The sequence below is a fragment of the Rattus norvegicus genome, chromosome 3, assembly GCF_036323735.1.
Source record: "Rattus norvegicus strain BN/NHsdMcwi chromosome 3, GRCr8, whole genome shotgun sequence".
NCBI classification, from domain to species: domain Eukaryota; kingdom Metazoa; phylum Chordata; class Mammalia; order Rodentia; family Muridae; genus Rattus; species Rattus norvegicus.
This window is the reverse complement of record NC_086021.1, coordinates 163,323,976-163,344,418: the sequence shown is the minus strand read 5'-3', so window position 1 is coordinate 163,344,418 and position 20,443 is coordinate 163,323,976. Positions and strand designations below refer to the sequence as shown.

The window sequence follows — 20,443 nt, the reverse complement described above, 5'->3', positions numbered from 1 at the left end:
TTAATTGGGTTTCCTTAGAGTATGGCTCACACCCTCATGTTGTGGATGGTACCCTATCAATCTGGCTTCCAGGCAGTGAAAGGGAAACAGAGGGGAAAGGAAAGGATACCCGTTTTCCTTAGCAGTCAAAGCCTGCTATTCACGGACATGCTATTGGCCAGAATTACTAACATGGATACTTATAAATGCAAAGGACCCTGGGAAATGAAGTCTTTAAGGGGCTATTAATATACTGGAGGACAATAATGAACATGACCATATCTTCTGGCAGATAAGGAGTATGAAGAGGTAGAAGCAAGCGCCAGGACAGTGGCTAGAGCCACACGTCCTGATTCCATCTTGGTGATCTGAGCCTGCCTCGTTATAGCTACTGTTCTCTCTCCCCCATCCCCACCTCTCTCCCCTTTCTCTTCTCTCCCTTCACTTCTCTGTTTTCCTTTCCTTCTCCTTCCCTCTCTTATCTTACTCTGTAGCCCAGGTTGGGACTGTAGGCATATGCCACCATTGCCTCTGTGGGTTGTCTGTCTGTCTGTCTGTCTGTCTTTCTTTCTTCCTTCCTTCCTTCCTTCCTTCCTTCCTTCCTTCCTTCCTTCCTCTCTCTCTCTCTCTCTCTCTCTCTCTCTCTTTATTTCTTTCTTTCTTTCTTTTTTGGAAAGGCCACCTGAAGGTCTGAAACTTTTTGATTTTTGGCTTAGAACTTATTCACTTGGCCACACCTTACTGCAAAGGAAGCTGGAAAGTGTAGTCTTTGTTCTAGGTAGTCACATGTCCATAAACCAGGTTAGATGAGTAGATGGGTACTTGCCTGTGTCCAATGTTTTCTACCTTTCTGTCATACCAAAGACTTTAGCTTAGAAACTTAGAATAGTAGACATAAATTAAGCTCTTAATTAGCTAGTGACAATTGTGATATGTGCTACATTGAGTTCATGCCACAGTGGTAATAAATGACCTCTCTCCTGACCAGTTAAGTATATGAAGGAGGTCTCACCGTATTTCAAGAATTCTGCTGGTGGGACCTCCGTTGGCTGGGACTCACCTCCTGCCTCGCCTCTTCAGCGTCAGCCTTCTTCCCCTGGCCCCCAACCCCGGAACCTCAATGAGGCCAAACATGTATCTTTGAAGATGGCGTATGTCTCAAGGAGGTGTACCCCCACTGACCCGGAGCCCAGGTGAGGCTGGAATGGGGGGGCACTCAGAAAATAGAAATGAAAGATATCTGTGATGTACGTAAGTGATGAACATGATACCAGCATCCATGCTGGCATGTAGCGGGTTCTTAACAGCTGGATCATGTGGATGCATGAGTGATTTTATAGGGTGATGGTATGCATTGCATGTCTCCTCCTCCTCCTCTTCCTCTTCCTCCTCCTTTTCTTCCTCCTCCTCCTCTCCCTTCTCTCTTCCTCCCCCTTCTTTTTCTTCTTCTTTTTTGAAACAGGGTTTCTCTGTGTGTCCTTGGATGTCTTAGAACTCTGCAGACTAGGCTGACCTTGAACTTACAAAGATCCACCTGACTCCCAAGTTCTGGTATTAAATGCATATTCCACCACTGCCTGATTACTTGTTCTAGGGAGTAGCCATTACTTCTCTTTCATAATTATTTTTTAAAGAAAGGGTCTCTAGTAGATGAAGCTATTCTCAATTTTACTGCATAGTCTAGAAAAACCTTGAATTTCTTTTTTTTTTTTTTTTTTTTTTTTTTTTGGTTCTTTTTTTCGGAGCTGGGGACCGAACCCAGGGCCTTGCGCTTCCTAGGTAAGCGCTCTACCACTGAGCTAAATCCCCAGCCCTGAATTTCTGATCCTGCCGCTTTCACTTAACAAGTGATGGGAACATGGGCACACAACACCACATCTGGTATTTTGAATTTTATACTTTTGCTGGGAGAAATAGACTATGTGTGTAAGGAGGGAGGGTTTGGTGGAGCCTGTCTTTGGAGACTATGATCTAGGAAAGGTTTACCTTTCATGTCCACAGACTTCTCTGAATACTTCATTGGTTAGAATTGGGTCATGTGACAAGCGTAGCTGCAAGGGAAGCCATGAATTCAAGTACTTTGCTTTCTAGTTCAGCAGTAGAGGAAAGCGGGGGTAAAGGTGGATGGCTTAGGTGTTGAGAGCCAGCCTCCTTTTTCTGCCCTACTCTGTGTAGTACAGAAACCCAAAGGAAGTGAATCTGTAACCCAAAACATTTTGGAAACCCTTTCCAGCACCACTATTGCTACCCCTGGAACTCTCCCATCATACTTACTGGCATGGCTTTTTTTTTTTTTTTTTTTTTTTTCTTTTCTCTCTACTCAATTTTTCTCTTTTCCCAACCTTTTTTTCTTTTTGAGACAGTGTTGAGTACAGGTAGTTCAGCTTTTAAATTTTTTATTGCATTTATTTATTCTGTCTATCTGTTGTCTCTGTCTCTCTCTGTCTCTGTTTCTATCTCTCTGTCTCTGTCTCTCTCTGTCTCTGTTTCTCTCTCTCTGTCTCTCTGTCTCTCTGTGTGTGCACACGTGCATGAATAGGTCTCAGGAGTCAGGAATTATTAGGCCTGGCTATCCGTGCATGCCTTTACCCACTGAGTCATCTTGACTGCCCTAGTGATAACTTTGATCTTCGGATCCTTCTGCTTCAGCCTTCCAAGTGCTGACACTGCAGATGTGAGCCACCAGACCTGACTTTTCAGGGAGCGGGGGTGGGTAGAGTCTCTTTAGAATGTTCTTGCCTGCCTTAGCCCAAGAGTGCTTCGATTACTTGATACTTGTATACCACTTGGCTATGTCTTTATTATAAGTAAACTTTGCATCTTAAGATTTTAAATATATTTCCCCTATTAACAGATGATTTAGGTTCTAGGCAACAGGGATAATGGAAAGCTATCTCAGCAGGGAAACCAGGAGAAAAGGCCTCTGCACCATAACTGTGGCCCCTAGCACACATTTGAGTGGGTGTACAGATATTTGTGTGTATATATATATGTGTTGTAGTTTCTTGTCTCTAGATCCTGCCAGGTTCTAACACCTTTGGCTGGTTGTCTAGCAAATCTCTCATGTGTGATTTCTCCCAGTGTGGTTTCCTTCAGTTTGGTGTGATGAGTTTATTGGGCCATGTGTCTAGGCTGGATACCTGACTAGTGACACGCCCTGTCTTTTATCCCACTTTGCCTTCAGGTATCTGGAGATCTGTGCAGCAGATGGCCAGGACACTCTCTTCTTGAGGGCCAAGGATGAGGCCAGTGCAAGGTCATGGGCAGGTGCCATCCAAGCTCAGATCAGCACATTTATACCTTGGGTCAAGGATGAGCTGCAGGCGCTGCTGACAGCCACAGGTACAGCTGGGAGCCAGGACATCAAGCAGATTGGCTGGCTCACGGAACAGGTGCTTGCTGGGTCCCACTTCTGGGACCCTTATCACCCCATGCCCTCCTGGCCCTGGGGCCCCTTTCCCGTCCACTCTCCTCATTACCATTTTGCTTGCAGTTGCCCAGTGGGGGTACAGCACCAACCCTGGCCCTGCTGACTGAGAAGGAGCTGCTCCTCTACTGCTCTCTCCCCCAGACTCGAGAGGCCCTGAGCAGGCCGGCCCGCACTGCCCCGCTCATTGCCACCAGGTACCGAGGAGCAGGGGAGCTGTGTTGCGCTTAGACTTGGGAAGGTGGAATTGCAGATGGGCCCCAGAAGCTCCACAGCCTAGCCCTGTTCTGCCTCCAGTTGTTCCCCAGGTGACCTGAAGCACATTCTGCTCCTTCTAGGCCACACTTTTCTCTAGGCTCGCTCAGAACAGAAAACTGTGAAGTGATAACTGTTACTGACACCTACATCTTATACTGCATGGTTCAGGGGACAGTCACCACCCTCAGGGAGAATCCAGAGTTGGGAGACAGGCCCAGAAGAGCCATTACATTGAAGGGTATAGGAGACACTTAACTGTCTAGCTTGGCAAGGGAAGACGTAAGGAGGTGACATTAGAAATGGACTTTGATGGATGAGGAGTGTGCTTTTTGAGGAAGGGTGTAGAACATCTTAGGGGAGATCAGAAGTGCAGAGGCATGAAGTGCTAGAACATGTCCATGTACCTATGGATGTATATATACATATATAGTAAGCATGCACATATGTTTGTATGTGCATATATATAAATATTTCTGTATGTACATGCATACTCAAACACACACACACACACACACACACACACACACACACACACACAGTTTTTGTGAGGCAGAGTCTATGTATCCCTGGCTAGTCTGGAACTCGCAACACAGACTGAATTGGCCTTGCACTTGCAGAGATCTTTCTGCGTCTGCCTCTTATTTCTGTATGTACATGCATACTCAAACACACACACACACACACACACACACACACACACACACACACACACATAGTTTTTGTGAGGCAGAGTCTATGTATCCTTGGCTAGTCTGGAACTCGCAACACAGACTGAATTGGCCTTGCACTTGCAGAGATCTTTCTGCGTCTGCCTCTTACTGCTGGGATTAAAGGCAAGTGCTATCATTGCCCTCATACTATCTTTTTGAGACAGAGTCTCTCACTGAACTCAGAGCTTTCTGTTTTGGCTAGACTGACAGGCTGACAGGTCAGTGGCCCCTGTCTCCGCTTTCCATAGCACTGGGACTGCAGATGTCTGGCTGCCATACCTGGCTTTTACATGAATGCTAGGAACCCAGAGTCAGGTCCTCATGCTTGGGCCGAAAGCCCTCTTCCCACGGAGCCATCTCCCCAGGCCCAGTACTGTCTTAACACTTGTGACAAACTGTACCAGAGGGGTCAAGCTGGGTAGTCAGGAGACCGGGACTGTGTTTTAGAGGGAGCCCTGTGATTGCCACAGAGAACATTCACTGGGGAGGGAAGGGCAGAAGCTGGAAGGCTGCCATAGCTTTGAGAGACATGGGACTAAGGCGAGCAGGTGGGTGGGGACACAGATGGGGAAGAACAGTGACATTTGCAGTGGAAAGCGCATGGGTGGGAGCTCCCAGGCTTGGTGCTTGCCAGATGGGCAGGAGATGCCATGGGTAAGTAGAAGGTTTGGCACACACACACACACACACACACACACACACACACACACGGGCGTGTGTGAGCGTGTGAGAAGCATAGGGAATGTGGCTTGGGACTGGAGGGTCTGAGACTCAGGTCTGGAATGTGGGGGCTCCAGTTAACACTCCCAAGGGAAACAGAGAGTGGGTGGAGTGAGAACAGAAGGGCTCTGGGCCAGAACTTAGAGGTTTAGTGACTAGAGAGGGACAGTGAGCTTCCCAAAGCCACACAGCAAGTGAGAATCAAGCTGCAGGGTCTGGGGCTCTTGTTATCACGACTTCTCTTTCTGGACTGGGTTCTGGGCCAGCTGACAAGGAGCCTAATCAAGTGACTTATTAATTCAGACAAGTATTGGTTAAACACTTTTTATTAATCATTTATTAATTGCTAGGAATATAGTATTGTATAAAATAGACAAGAACTTCTACCTTAGTCTAGCTAGTGAAAAGGTCAGCCAAAAGTCTACCAAAACTACTAAAATATATCATTTTGGTTGGGCCAAATTATATACATACACATGTAATTTCAGCTGGGTGTGGGGACACATGCCTGTAATCCCAGGACTCGGGGCAGAGTTGAAGAATCAAGTCTGGTCTACATAGCGAGTTCTAGCCAAGGTGACATAATGAAACCCCATCCAAATAAAAGCATTCAGAGTGTATGATTTCTGCAACCCTGGTGAAAAGCAGTGACAGTAGTAACAAAGGAACTCCTCTAGACAGATCTTCTCAGAGGGGGGGATTTTGAATAATAATCTACAGGAGGTGAGTCTGAGCCAGTGGGAGATGGTGAGTGTTCAGGCTGCGAAAGTGCATGCGTGAGGACATGACTAAGGCTGAAGTGAGCATCAGGGGAGGATGGAGGAGACGAACCCCTGCAATCCCTGTCCCCCCATAAGACACCAAAGGATGCAGCTCATTGCCCTGGCCCCGCCCCACTCCCAGGCCTCATGCTTGGCCCTCTGCTCTGCACACAGGCTGGTGCACTCAGGCCCTTCCAAGGGCTCAGTGCCCTATGATGCAGAGCTCTCCTTTGCCCTGCGCACGGGTACACGCCACGGTGTGGACACTCACCTGTTCAGTGTGGAGTCGCCGCAGGAGCTGGCAGCCTGGACCCGACAGTTGGTGGATGGCTGTCACCGGGCTGCTGAAGGTGTGCAAGAAGTGTCTACAGGTGTGCCAGGTGGACCCTCTGTGCCTAGAGCCATTCAACTTTCTTCTTTTGTGGTGCTTCTGGAGGGAGAGAGCAAATGGAGGTTGAGCTTTTTTCTGAGGCCCCTATCTGGGGTATGCAGGTGCTCTGGGAGGAAGGGAAACATTCTTTCTTGGTGTCTTTTCTTATGTTATCCTTGTGATTCTGCTGGTGAAGATACATGGTGGTATACACCTTTAATTCTAGTAGTCAGGGAGGCAGAGGCAGGTGGATCTCTGTGGGATTGAGGCTAGCCTGGTTTACATAGCAAGTTCCGGGCCAGCAGGGGCTACACAGTGAGACCCTGTCTTGGGGGGTGAGGCTGTAGCTGAGATAGGGTACCAGTTAGGTTTGAATTTCAGGTAAAGAGTGAATACTAAATTATCAGTTTATATGAAATTGACATTTAACTTGCCAATCTCGTGCCTTTAGGGGATACACATTGTGCCCATCACAGAATTTGACTCCCATTTATTTTATTGTGCTGAGAATTGAACCCAAGACCTTGTATATGATAGCTACATATTCTTCTACCGAGCCATGCCCTACCCCAGCCCAAGCTTCCCTATCACATGTGGTTTTGCTAGAAATGGAGCAAGATGCAGGTGCGGGTCCTCTGAAGGCCCACCCTCCTGTATTTTAGGATAGGGTGACTGGGCCAGCGGTTGTTCAGGCGTCATGACAGAGTGAGCCTCCTATCCCTGGGGGAATTACAGCGGGTTCTGGAGCTGCCTTTTGAGTGGGGCTTGTGATCACTGAGACGCCAGGGTCTGTGTTCACTGCCTTCCTGCAGCCTGCACGTGGAATGGCCGTCCCTGCAACCTATCCGTGCACATTGACAAGGGCTTCACACTGTGGGCAGCTGAGCCAGGAGCAACCCGAGCTGTGCTGCTCCGACAGCCCTTTGAGAAACTTCAGATGTCATCAGATGATGGCATGAGTCTCCTTTTCCTGGACTTTGGGGGTGCTGAAGGAGAGATCGTAAGTGGAGGGCCATCTCTGTACCGTGGGGGTTGGGGATACTCTCCTGGAGGCCAGTCTGGACAGAATCCCTGACTCTTCTCTCTGTCCACTCTGCAGCAGCTGGACCTGCATTCGTGTCCCAAAACCATGGTCTTTATCATCCACTCTTTCCTGTCTGCCAAGGTCACCCGCTTGGGGCTCTTGGCCTAGAAGTTGTCAGGTGAACTAGGCCTGAAGAGGAACGTTCATCTTGTGACCTGACCCGTCCTTCTGCTGACTGCCTGCTCATCTGTGGGCTGAGGGAAGGGAGAGGAGGGGAACTAGGGCCTCAGAGACCAACCTGAGGAAGCAGAACTCAGACCTGGGACAGTGAGTCTGGCTTGTGATGGGGCAGCCTTCCTACTGCTCACCTCCACCAGTGCCTTTCGAAGAGAGATATTTTGTGTACACAGAAGCCATTCCGAGGCTGGGACCTGACCCTGTGGGGATCCATCCCATCTCCAGTCAACAGCAGAGCTGCCACGCCTCCTGGAGGCCCCTAAGCCACCCTGAGATCTCTGCAGATGGAGTCTTCTGGGTCAGTGGCAAGAGGAGGAAGAGGAGCCTTTCTGTTCACTCTCCCTTGGGCCCTGAGGGCTGTCTGGGCTCTCTCCTCCTCTCTCTCCTTCCTCTTGATAATAAACAGCCTATGAGCACATAGGCAGCCATGTCTGTGGTTTGCGTTCTTACACTGGGATGCCGAGGTGGCTCTGTAGTGCCAGAGGAACCAGAACAAGATGTAAGACCCCTTTCCTGGAGAACTGGGTTTCCAGGTGAATGCCAGCTTTGTCTGTGCTCTGTGATAAACGACCCTATGGTCTAGCAGCTCACGTCTTCCATTTTATGGGTCAGTAATTTGAGAATGGCTGCGTTGGATGTCTTCCTGTCTGAGGTCTCTTAGGAAATTTCAGCCAACCACGAAGCTGTCCCATGAAGTTACTTAATTAGCTTGGTTAGAAATTAGGCACTGAGAAATGCAGTCAAGTGATTTTCCAGTTTTGCTTACCCAACCATCTCACCTATGCACCCACCAACCAAGAGCTCACCCAGAAGTAACTAGGATACATTTCAGTCCTCAGTGATGTATCCGAGAGCAAAGTCGACAGGTCTTTATCCTTGGCAGGAAGAAATCCATCAAAACCTCCTGAAATCAAATGTGTGATTCCAATTGGTCAGACACAGGGTGTTCGCGGAGAGGACAGTGGGACCTCCCTTGCCTGGTTTCATATCTGTCAGGAGGAGACACCGAAGTGGATGCAGTATAGAGAAGCATGATTCAGCCAGCTTCTCCTGCGGTAGTACCGTGGCACCAACCCTGGACAAACCCGGTCCAGTCTCCATGGCTGCACCAGCAGACATGTTTTTTCATGAGCCTTGGCTGTGCATTGACAGTTTTACTATTTAAAATGGGCTGGGCAAAGCAGGGCACTTTTGTTCCTGGCTGTTGATTGGGTTTCCTAGGGCATGCTTACCCTGTGGGTAGATCTGTGGAATGCAGAGAACAGTCAATCACATAGGCCATTCGGGTCATCTGCTTGACAGCTGTGAGAAGAAAATAGAGCCACTCACAGTGGAGTGGTGGGAGGGAGAGTGAGTGCTCACTATTCGAACTTTCACCCACTAGTAGAATTAGATGAAAGAGATGATCATAACAGGTAGAACATTCAGGTTCTCAAGCTGGTAGAACATGGTTTTCCTAAACTAGAATCAGAGGAGTTTGTTTCTTTTTTAAACCTTCACCACCCCAATCCCACACTAGCCTGGGAATCCACAGATGATCTACTGCCACAGTGGACTACTGCCTCAGCCCCAGTGCTTTTTTGATCCTTTGGTCCCCGTTCCTTATCCGTTTCTTCCCCACACTGTAATGTATTTACCACACAGTTGCCATACAGGCAAGGGGACTGGAGTCAGCAGTCACTAGTTGGCCATGGTTATTCAACTGTCAGCAGCACAGCCCCAGAGGGAACCCAGCCAGTCTGAGGCTGAGTTAGTCAGTGCTAAGAATAGGGCTTTGGGATCAGACTGCACTGTGGGTGGATCCCAAGGACTGTGCGGCTCTTGTTGCTTCGTGAGCCTTTGCACACGACTACTTCTGTATTCTCACCTTTAAGTTTGTGAAATGAGTTAATCTTTAAAAATTTTTGTTTTTTGGTTTTTCAAGATAGGGTTTCTGTTTCTCCGTGTAGCTTTGGCTGATCTGAAATTCTTTCTGTAGACTAGGCTGGCCTCGAATTCATGGAGATCCACCTGCATCTGTTGGGTTTATTTTCTTTCTTTCTTTTGTTTTTGTTTTTGTTTTTTTTGAGACAGTGTTTCTTTCTCTGCATAGCCCTGACTGTCCTGGAACTCACTTTGTAGACTAGGCTGGCCTCAAACTTATAGAGAACCACCAACCTCTGCCTCCTGAGTGCTGGGATTAAATGTATTTGCCACTGTGCCCAGCTTGGGGTCTTTTAAATAAGTTAACCATAAAGACCATGAAGGCTCTACCTATATGACCTAATTGCTATGCAAAGACCCTACCTCCTATTTCCATTTTAGTGAAGGTCATGGTACCAATATGTGGATTTGAGGGGACACAGACATCGAGACTGTCTTTGAAATAAGAGAATGAGGTGGAGAGTGAGGTCAAATGTCTTACACAGAGATTGCAGAGGTAACGTATTAAAGAGGCCCAGTGGAGGGCTGCAGAGACAACTGAGCAGTTTTTGCAGCATTGTACTAGAGTTTGATTCTGGACACCCACATCAGGTGGTTTACAACTGCTTGTAACTCTAGCTTCATTTGGAAGTATCCTGCACACTGAGCCAACCCTAGCTTCTGGTTTTCCACCCAGAGGGGCTTCCAGCTTCTTGCACAGACACATAAACACCTAAATGAAAAAACAAAACAAAACAAAAGCCCATTGGCAAAGAGGAAGGCTCCATCCAAATCCAGTCTCTTGTTGAGAGTCATGACAGGAAGAGGCCAGGAGGGGGCGCCTCTTTGCTACTCATTCTATTCTTGTAGAATTTGAACTGTCCACATGCAGTTTGTGCTACAACCAAATGTTTTACACTTAAAAACTAGGTGTCGGGGTTGGGGATTTAGCTCAGTGGTAGAGCACTTGCCTAGCAAGCGCAAGGCCCTGGGTTCGGTCCTCAGCTCCGGAAAAAAACAAAACAAAACAAAACAAAACAAAACAAAACAAAACTAGGTGTAACCGTGAAGTTTGGAAAAAACACTTATACTATATAGGGTGGTTCTGACCTCGGGCTGAATCCTGTTCTCAGCTCTTTCCTGAGTGTAGGGACTATGGTTTAGGTCTTGGGGAGAAGAGGTACCTTGGCTGGGGTCATGATCCACAGGGAAGGGAGAAAGGCTGAGATGGTCAAGGCAGGAATGTGACAGGAATAGGACAAGGCAGTGGGGAGGAACAACTAGGCTGTTCAGAGCCATTTGGGGGATCCAGAACAGGCAAGGCAGTTCAGAGCTAGCCACAGAAACCCCTATTTAACCACTTTTCTTATTTTTTTTTTTTTTTACATTTATTCTATCATTCTCCCCCCCCCCCCGTCCCCCCATCTACGGAATCTTACTTATGTAGCTCTGTCTGTCTTCGAATCAGTCTGCCTCTGCCTCCTGAGAACACCGAAGTGTGCTACGGCACCGGGAGACGTGTGTGTGTGTGTGTGTGTGTGTGTGTGTGTGTGTGTGTGTGTGTGTGTGTGTTGGCGGGGGGGGGGGGGCGTTGCATGTCCCATGGCCTATCTTCTGGAGTTCAGAGGGTTTCAGTTCTCCCTTCACCTTGTGGGTTCTGGGGATTAGATTCCAAGTTGTCAGGCTTGACAGCAAGTGTCCTACACGCTGAGCCATTTCACCAGCCCCATGGTGGTCCTTTTCTTAAAGGGCCTGGTGTGGGGAGAGAAGGAAAGTACATATGACAAGAGGAAGCTAACGAGCGACAGGCATGGGGAGAAGTCAGAGCTCTTATTTTCCGGGGGCAGAACACCCATAAGAATCCCTTACTCTCTTGGGACAAGGGCTGAGACTGCCCACCGGGTTTTAAGTTTTATTTAAGAATTTTTTTGGGGTCGTGGGGAAATAGCATTTAAAGAAGTGGGTCTCACATCTCTGTATTTAAAAGCCTGGGACTCGAGGCCGGTAGGAAACACTTCCGTTAGAACACCGCGGGCGAGAGTCAGGGCGGAACAGAAGTTGCACGCCAAGGCGCGCAGCGGAGGACTCCTGAGAAGGGTTCTAAGCAGGCTGACAGTTTCCGGTTTCAGACGCGGACCTCGCAGTTGTGGGAGGTGAGAGACTGGAGCTGCACTTGGTGTCTTGCGAGTGACAGGCCGTGGCGCAGGCGGGTCGCAGCGTCCAGAAAAAGCCAGAAACGTTAGGGGAAGGTATCACTGGGCAGTATTAGGCCTTGAGTAAGACCGCTGCGAGTGTAGCTCAGCCCCGCTGCCTACCTCTGTATGTCCTTGGCCAAGTCACAGCGTCCTTCCAAGGCCCTAGCGTTTCCCCTTGTGGAGCAGAGGTGGGGGTCTGATAGGCCCCATAGGTGGCTATGGGGTTCTTGCGAGCTTTTGCGGGCGTTCACGCGGCGCCGCGGTCACGCCCAGCACTCACGTGCTTGGATGCGGTAGGTGGTTCCGCACTGTGCTGAGCAAAACTTTAAGCTTTTGATCTTCCCACCAGGTTTTTCAGAAAGGACCGAGTCCTATCCCAGCACTCAGAAATGAAGGCTTCCAGATGCCGGCCAAGAGCCGCCTAGGCAGCAATGACATTCTGACTCTTAAGGTCCATGTTGTGAAAAGAGGTGTGGGCTGTTAGTGAATAGTTGCTGGAGCCACCATGTGGTTGCTGGGAATTGAACTCAGGACCTCTGGAAGAGCAGTCAATGCTCTTAACCACTGAGCCATCTTTCTAGCCCCTTCATCTAGATTTTTAATGTGTGATTCTTACAACATCTGGCAAGGGGTAAGGGCCTATTGTACTTTTTTTTTTCCTTTTTTTAAAAAACAGATTTGTTACATTTGCAGCCCAGAGGTGGGAATTTGACTTGTAAAACGTGGTCACACAGCAATTAAAGGGCAGAAGTAGATGATTTGAAAGCGCACACCTGGGCTGTTAAGATGATTCACATACTGTAAGATGCACAAAGATAAAAACGTGAAAAAAATTAAAACTCAAACCAGAAGTCTCTTCTCCAACAGGAGAGTAGGTTAGTGTTTTTTTTTTTTAATTACATTTAATTTATTTGGTTTCTTTCCTGTGCTCATGCACATGAGTGCATGCCATAGTGTGTGTGTAGAGATTAGAAGACAATCTATGGAAATGAGATTTTCCCTCTACTGTGTGGCTCTCAGGGAGTCAGGCTTGGTGGTAGGTGCTTTCACCCACCAAGCCATCTCACTGGCTCTATTTTGTTGTTTTCACCTGTAAATTAGAGATACAGTACATTTTAAGAGCCTTCACTATGTTGTCCAGGCAGTCCTGGAACTCCTGGGCTCAAACAATCTTCCTGCCTAAGCCTCTCAAGTTACTGGGAATATAGGTTTAACCCTGCTTGGGTTAAGGAAAACTATTATAAAGAGTACCTTAAGGGAGGTGGTGATGCATGCTTTTAATCCCAGCACTCAGGAGGCAGAGGCAGGCAGATCTCTGTGAATAATTTCAGGCCAGCCTGGTTTGTAGTGCAAGTTCAGAACAGTCAGGGCTACACAGAGAAACCCTGTCTCAAGGGAAAAAAAAAAAAAAAGCAAACCCAAAATCAAACAGTACTTTCAAACTGTGCCTGTGATTCTGGCATTTGGAAGAATGAGGTGGGAGGAATGAGGAGAGTTGGTGGTCAGTCTGGGCTACATAGGAAGATCTCAATAAGAAAGAAAAGAAAAGAAAAGAAAAGAACAAATGAACCTCACATAACCTCACAATCCGCCCAGCCTGGACTACATAGGGAGTTGAGTTCCAGGCCAGCCCAAGATAATCCTGAGATTAAGTGTCAACACCTCTTATGAGCCCTGTCCCCTGGAAAAAGCATACTTTGTTCTGTTTGAGCAAGGCGGAGTATGCAGAGCAGTTTCTGTATGGGGCGTGCAGGATATACTGGTGTGTTTCTTTCTTTTACAGATTAAGGACTGCAGGTGCCATGCATCCTTTACAGCGTGTCTTCCGAGCACAGAGGCTATCAGCACCATTGACCTCCATGTGCTGGGTGTTGCTTAGGACCTTCAGGGCACATAACAGCACTTCCTGTCCTGATCCAGAGGGGAAGAGCTCAGAAGGAGTTCAGAAGGATTTCAGCTCCAGGCTAGCCACTGGACCGACTTTTCAGCATTTTTTAAGAAGTGCTTCAGTTCCTCAAGAGAAACCATCTTCTCCAGAAGTGGAGGACCCACCTCCCTATCTCTCAGGGGATGAACTTCTAGGAAGGCAGAGAAAGGGTTGGCTTTATTTTCCCCCCCTTTGGCTTCCTTCTTTGCTCCATTGCGGCATCTGTGATCTGATTGCTTTTGCTGTTGTCTTATTATGTTCTTGGCTTTAGGGAGTTAATAGAGTAGGTAGATTGCCTACCAAGTAGTGTTATTCTAAAGAAACTCAAGGGCTGGGCTGGGGGAGAGTTGTGTGGTAGGGTGATTGCCTAGCATGCCCAAAGCTCTGAGCTCCATCCACAGCATCCTTATCTCCTCAGGAAAAACCTCAATGCTGTGCACTCATGAATTGCAGTCCTCTCTTTGGTTACATATGGAGATACTGTAATCTCTGTTTTAATTATAATCTTTAGGATTGCATTTAAATTGCATCATTTATTGTATGCGTGTAGCAGCTGTGGAAATCAGGGGATAACTTGTGAGACTTGGTTGTCTCCTTCCACCATGTGTGTTGAGAGGTTAGAAGTCATCAGGCTTGCTGGCAGGAGCCTTTATCCATTGAGCCACCTTGCCCAAGCCTGTCTTTTGAAACTGGGTTAGTTTGGAATTCATACTCCTCTTACCTCAGCCTCCAAACTGATGGAATCACTCATACCTGCCATCTGCCACCTCTTCTGGTTTAGAATTTTATTCTTGGGGCTGACAAGATGACTCAGAAGGTAAAGTTGCTTGCTGTCAAATCTGATGACCTGAGTTTGATCCCAGGAGCCCACATGGTGGAAGGAGAGAGCTGACTGCCACAAGTTGTCCTCTGACCTCCGTACTGGTGCCATGGCATATGTACCCTCACCTCCCTATATACATACATACATATACATACACACATACACTTACATACACACACACACATATACACACATCCATACAAACATACATATATATACATATATATACATATATATATATATATATATGTATATATATATATATATATATATGTTGGCTAGCATGTGACACACACCTTTTTTTTTTTTTTTCCTCAGCACTTGGCAGGCAGAGCAGTGGTGTCTCTATGAGTTCAAAGCTAGCCTGGTCTGCATAATGAGTTACAGATTAGCCAGAGCTATATAATGAGACCCCCACCTAAACAAAACAAAACCTGATGTTTTCTGTTTTTTGTTTTGCTTTTTGTGAAGTAATCTGTCTCTTTAGTCCAGGTTGTCCTGGAGCTCACTGTGTAGCTAAGGCTGGCTTCACATTCATGATTCTCTTGCCTTGGCCTCGTATGTGTTGGCTTTATGAGTATGATGCACTCTGCCCGACTTCTACTTGGAAGCCTGCTGGTGGTAATGGCGTTGTTACTAGAAATATGATTTGAAAGAACCTACTGAAGTGTGAAATTCATGTTTTGGAACTTTGTGTAAATTTGTATTTTTACTTCAAAACAGACCATGTTTGTTTTCATTTTTATTCTGTGGTGTGTCCCCTCTGACCAATTCTGCCGTTTCCAGAGCTAGAGACCCCCTGATTAGAGGAGGACTACAATACAGGGGTGTGAGTTTAGATTTCCTTAAAGAGGGTCATCATATGCCCTTCTATTTCAAATACCACACATAGAATAAGTGTGTGCATATGATGTTGTATTTTCTTGTTCTGAAAGGCTATTACTAATTTGGGGGGGTCTCTCTGGCAGTTGATGGTGTTTTAGGGTTGAGGCAACATTAGATTTTGTGACTAATTAGTTGCCTCTGATGTTTCTGAGGGCTTTGTCAAGGAGGCCCAAAACATGTGGCCCTCTGTCTACCTTGGAATCAGCCTGCTTTTCATTGCAGTCTACCTCGAGACCTATGGCTGTCAGATGAATGTGAATGACACAGAGATAGCCTGGTCCATTTTACAGAAGAGCGGCTACTTGCGGACCAGCAACCTTCAAGAGGTATTTGAATTCCTTGCTTCCCTGTTTCCTGGGCTTGGGCTCTTCTGCTTTGGTGCAGGTTCTTAGATGCAGTGAATCTCAGGAGGAGGTTGTCGCCTGCTGAGTTAGTTCCTTTGAGTGATGTGTTAATTCCTTTAGTGACATGTACTGTAGGACTGGCATAAACTAACTGATGGCTCAGCTATTTTGAGCTCTCATGGTGCAGTTCATCTTCAGGAAAGGAGTTATCAAACTTATGGTAACATGGCTGTAATGGAGTGGAGGCAGGAGGGTGTAGAATTTGAGGCCATGATGACTACAGGGCATTACTGTGTCTCCAAAGCCAAACCGAGTCAGAGGAAAGCAAAGATTGCTGTGGAGAATGGGAGTAAGGCGTAAGGAGTTAGGGCATAGAGGATAAGGAGCTTTCCCTGGGGAGTTCTCGAAGGAGATGGTGGTGGTTGCATTCCAGTGTTCCAGTGTTCTTATTATAGCCCTGTATCCTTGAAAATGGTTAAGATGATACGATTTATTCTCTGTACGTCATCATGATAATAGAAAAAAGCAGGTGGACTGCTTGGTGGTGATCCTGCCAGGCTAACTTCAAAGTTTATGTTTCTTTTTCTTGCTCTCTCCTAGGCCGATGTGATCCTTCTTGTCACGTGTTCTATCAGGTACAAATTTGTTCTCTCTGTAAGAAGTGAATGTAATATGTATAATCATGTCAGGGGGGCTTACTTATGGAGATGAACCAATGGCCAGGTCAGCATTAAGAGTTTTTCACATAACAGACATAGTCCTGATGTAACTGGCTGACATTTGATAACATGTCCTGTGTGTTGGGTTCCATGTGACCACTATACATGGATGTATTTATTTAATTCTCACAGTAGCAATTTGTGAAGTTGTTCCTCTTATTGCATGGTAGTACACACTGCAATCCTGACACTGCAAAAGTTGAAGGGGATTGTGAGTTCTGGACTAGCCTGGACTACACAGTGAGAGCTGCCTAAAAGGGAAAGATTAGCTGCATAAATGCCCAAAACAAGCTCTATACGTTATACTGAGTTTTAGAAGGACTGAGCTCCTAAATTTCCTGATGTTTTCTGGCTACTAGTGGCATAGTCTTATAATGTATGCACCTGATTTGATGTGTAGCCAAATGGTTGGGAAACAGAATTTTGAAAAAAAAAAAAAAAAAAAGAGTGGCATCTTCAGAGGTGGTTAGGAAGTACCTGATCATGAGAAGTCCATCAGAAGTGATAGACTGCAGAGGTGGTTCAGCAGTCGGAACACTGGCTGCTCTCCTAGAAGACTTGAGTTCAGTCTCTCACACCCACATGGTGCCTCACAGTCGTCTTCAGTTCCAGTTCCAGGGGACCCGATCCCTCTACAGGAGCTAGGCACACACAGCTGCTGGGTACACGAACATGCATGACAAATTAAAGAAATGAATTAAGAAAGTGAACATACCCCCTTTTGTTTGTTCGTTGTTCAAGGCATGCTAGTGTCCCCTTGATCTGACATGTTTCTTATGGGGCCTCTGTTGAATGATACTGAGCTAGTTGTTAGGAGAGATTCAGAAATGAACCTCTCAAAAGGCAGGCTTTAAGGAGCTTGGCCTAGTATTGGGACAAGACAGGTCTATAAGTAGCCCACTGACATCTGACAGAAAATACTAAGTAAACATTAAACAAACCAGGGTGGTGGCTTATGCCTGTAATCCTAGTATTTGGGAGGTCAAGGAAGATGGAGTGCTGTGAGTTTGAGAATATCTTAGGCTACATAATGAGTTTTGGGTTAGCCTGGGCTACAGAATGTGTGAAACAACAAAAACAAATTGCCAAATTCAGGAGAAGCAGAGCTACGGTGGAGTGTACTTGAAGGGAGGAGACTCACAGAAGAGTTGGGAAGAAGTGGTTTTTCTTCCCATTGTCCTGTTCCCCTATCTTGCCCTATAGTTTATTTTCGACTCATTTTCGCCACTTTGGATCTTTGCAGGGAGAAGGCTGAGCAGACCATCTGGAACCGTTTACATCAGCTAAAAGTCCTGAAGGCAAAGCGACCACGCTCCCGGGTACCTCTGAGGATTGGGATTCTAGGTATCCAGTCATTTTCAAATATTCCATTTTGAGACTTGTGTTACTTGAGTGACAGAAGCCATCTAGGAGGGGCCAAGGCTTGCAAGTGACTTTTCTGGCGATGGCCCACCATTTTGGATGGCCTGTGATGGGTGAGTTCTAAAAATGTAGGGTTCTTAGAGAATTCATCCCAGAATTAATTCTTGCTGCTGATAGGTCTTTCCTGTCATTATTGCATAGCCTAATGATTCCTGGGCATCAGCCCACCATATTGGACAGATTAGCATGAATTTGTACTCATGTAGTAATGCTGTGTAGACAAATTGATGATTTTATAATTCTGAAACTTATACAAGTAATTTTGAGCCCTCTAAAATCTGCAAATAGTATTCTGTAAACTTTCATGTGTCATAGGCTAATTGTACTAGGATAAGAAAATAGGCTTTGTGATCAAAAGAAAACATTCTAGGTCAGGTCCAAGGATGAAGCCACAGTGTGCACTATGATAAAGCAAGGCCATGTGAAACTGTTGCTTTGAACTTATAATGAGCTTATGGAGTGAAACACTGCTCTGAACTTACTACTAACATCCTTCTGTAACTCTCCTTTTGTGTAAAATTTTATCTGAGGTAATTTTATAAAATGCTTTTGTCTAAGAAGGTATATGAAGGCCAGAGAGAAGAAATAAAGTGTGGCATCTGGGTCTCTGCCCCATCCACCAAATATATATATCTGTATGTATGTCTGTATATATGCACAATATGTCTATATGTATATGTGTCTGACTATATATATATGTACACACACACATATGTATGTGTGTGTGTGTGTGTGTGTGTGTGTGTGTGTGTGTGTGTGTAGGAATATGTATTATGTAAGTATGCATGAACACTTCTGGAATTGTTGAGACCGGTGTTTGGGCCCTGTCAAAGTGTGTGTGTGTGTGTCTGTGTATGTTTGTGTGTGTCTGTATGTGTGTTTGAATTCTCCCTTTCTTCCTTTTCTTTTTACTCTGGTTTATAAAGTATTGACAGACACCAAGCCTCTCAGCTGATCAGCGAGGCCCAGGAGTAGAAGGACAAAGACCCTGAATAGGTAGATTTTTCTTTCTTAGTCCCTTGCTGCTATCAGCAGGAGAAAATTGCCAGAAGCCAGAGGCTTTTGGCCTTAGACTAGCAAAGAGTTAAAAAATAGAAGGATTGCCAAAGATAAATGAGATTTGGCTTTGATGGTCACTTACTCCATACCCCTTCACTACCTTCCTCAGAAAACTGGGTGCTGGGATAGGCCACTAGCACTAGAGTTTTTCCTTTTGAGCAGCGGTTCCCAACCTTCCTAATGCTGTGACCCTTTAATACAGTTCCTCATGTTGTGGTGATCCCCCCCAACCATAAAATTATTTTCATTGCTACTTCATAACTGTAGTTTTGCTACTGTTATGAATCATAACGTAAATATCTGATATGCAGGACATCTGATATGCGACCCCTGTAGAAAACCCTAAGGGGTCCTGTGAGCTTTTTGTAGCGCTTGGAAGGAATGGATGCTCAGATGGTGATGAGCTTCCTAGACTGATAGACTTCCTAGAGCCTGGTGTAGTGTGTATACCCAGTGATGGATGCAGGAATAGCCTTTGGTGTCTGGAGGACAACGTGAGTTTCCAGGGTAGTTATCTTTGATGTGAAATACTGAACATGTGAAAATCCAGGTCTATCCTGACCAGTATGGTAGTTGGTAGTCACATTTAAAATAAAATTTCCAAAAATCACTTCTTCCTTTGCATCAGACACATTTCAGTGTCTCAGTAGCCACACCTGACTAGGGGTCACCAGCTTGTGCAGCATCTGTAGTCACTTCCATCTAGCATATTCCTTCTCCGTATAGAAAGCTCTGTTGGACAGTTCTGGTCTAGGTGGCTAGGAAACATAATTAAAAAATAAATGCCCGGGGCTTGGCAAGGTGGCTCAGAGGGGAAAGCACTTGCCATCAAACCCGCTGATCTGAGTTTGATTGTGGAAAGTCATATGGTAGAAGGAGAGAGCCCACTTTGTCCTCTGTATACTGCAGTACACACACACACACACACACACACACACATACACACACACACAAATAAATTAAACAGAAAAAGATACTTTAATCGAAAGAAAACTCTGCATTTTTTCTGTCCAGAATTTGGCTAATGTCTTAGTTAGGGTTTTATGCTGTGAACAGACACCATGACCAATGCAAGTCTTATAAAGGACATTTAACTGGGGCTGGCTCACAGGTTCAGAGGTTCAGTCCATTGCCATCATTGCGGGAGCATGGCAGCATCCTGGCAGGCATGGTGCAGGAGGAGCTGAGAGTTCTACATATTCATCTGAAGGCTGCTAGTGGAAGACTGACTTCCAGGTAGCTAGGACTAGGGTGCAAAAGCCCACATCTATTCCAACAAGACCACACCTCCAAATAGTGCCACTTCCTGGGCCAAGCATATTGAAACCATGACAATTAATATATTTAACTTTATGCATAGTAGACTGTCTATTATAGTCTGGTTAACTTAATCACTCTTATTAAAACCACACACAGCCTCCGCCTCCTGAGTGCTGGTATTAAAGGAGTACACCACCACCACCCAGCTTGTCATTTCCTACTTAATCCTTCTAGAACTGTCCTTGTATGTGCAGTCATATACACATAAGGAATCTTTTCCTATCCTCCTTTTTTCTTTCTTTTTTTTTTCGGAGCTGGGGACTGAATCCAGGGCCTTGCGCTCGATAGGTAAGCACTCTACCGCTGAGCTAAATCCCCAACCCCTCCTATCCTCCTTTTTTTTTTTTTTTTCCTTTTTTTT

The 20,443-nt window shown here is 46.1% G+C and overlaps 2 protein-coding genes and 1 long non-coding RNA gene across 9 annotated transcripts in view; 2 read left to right on the top strand and 1 right to left on the bottom strand.

Moving 5' to 3' along the window:
* The window catches only part of Snta1 (syntrophin, alpha 1), a 30,446-nt gene extending 22,536 nt beyond the window's left edge, over nt 1–7,910 (top strand). The window contains exons 3-8 of one of the 2 annotated variants that reach the window (XM_006235326.5): nt 968–1,172; nt 3,164–3,371; nt 3,473–3,603; nt 6,030–6,205; nt 7,038–7,225; nt 7,325–7,910. In XM_006235326.5, coding sequence (XP_006235388.1) covers nt 968–1,172; nt 3,164–3,371; nt 3,473–3,603; nt 6,030–6,205; nt 7,038–7,225; nt 7,325–7,417 — 1,001 coding nt within the window. In that variant the 3' untranslated portion in view covers nt 7,418–7,910. 2 annotated transcript variants of the gene reach the window in all.
* LOC120101761 (uncharacterized) lies at nt 1,417–11,259 on the bottom strand. Its single transcript, XR_005502669.2, has 3 exons — nt 10,828–11,259; nt 8,719–8,788; nt 1,417–6,285 (listed from the first exon to the last, which is right to left on the bottom strand). It is a non-coding gene; the product is annotated as an uncharacterized LOC120101761 (long non-coding RNA).
* A 156-nt stretch (nt 11,260–11,415) lies between these two features.
* The window catches only part of Cdk5rap1 (CDK5 regulatory subunit associated protein 1), a 143,569-nt gene continuing 134,541 nt past the window's right edge, over nt 11,416–20,443 (top strand). For 3 of the 6 annotated variants that reach the window (XR_010064566.1, XM_063283142.1, XM_063283143.1), the window contains exons 1-5: nt 11,416–11,541; nt 13,367–13,680; nt 15,441–15,544; nt 16,163–16,197; nt 17,525–17,625. Coding sequence is in view for 4 of the 6 variants with exons in the window: in XM_063283142.1 (XP_063139212.1) it covers nt 13,386–13,680; nt 15,441–15,544; nt 16,163–16,197; nt 17,525–17,625 (535 nt within the window). In the remaining 2 variants the exon portion in view is untranslated. Of the gene's footprint in view, nt 11,542–12,145; nt 12,459–13,366; nt 13,681–15,440; nt 15,545–16,162; nt 16,198–17,524; nt 17,626–20,443 lie in introns of those variants that run through there. The other 3 variants (NM_145721.2, XM_063283141.1, XR_010064567.1) reach the window with 3 other exon arrangements.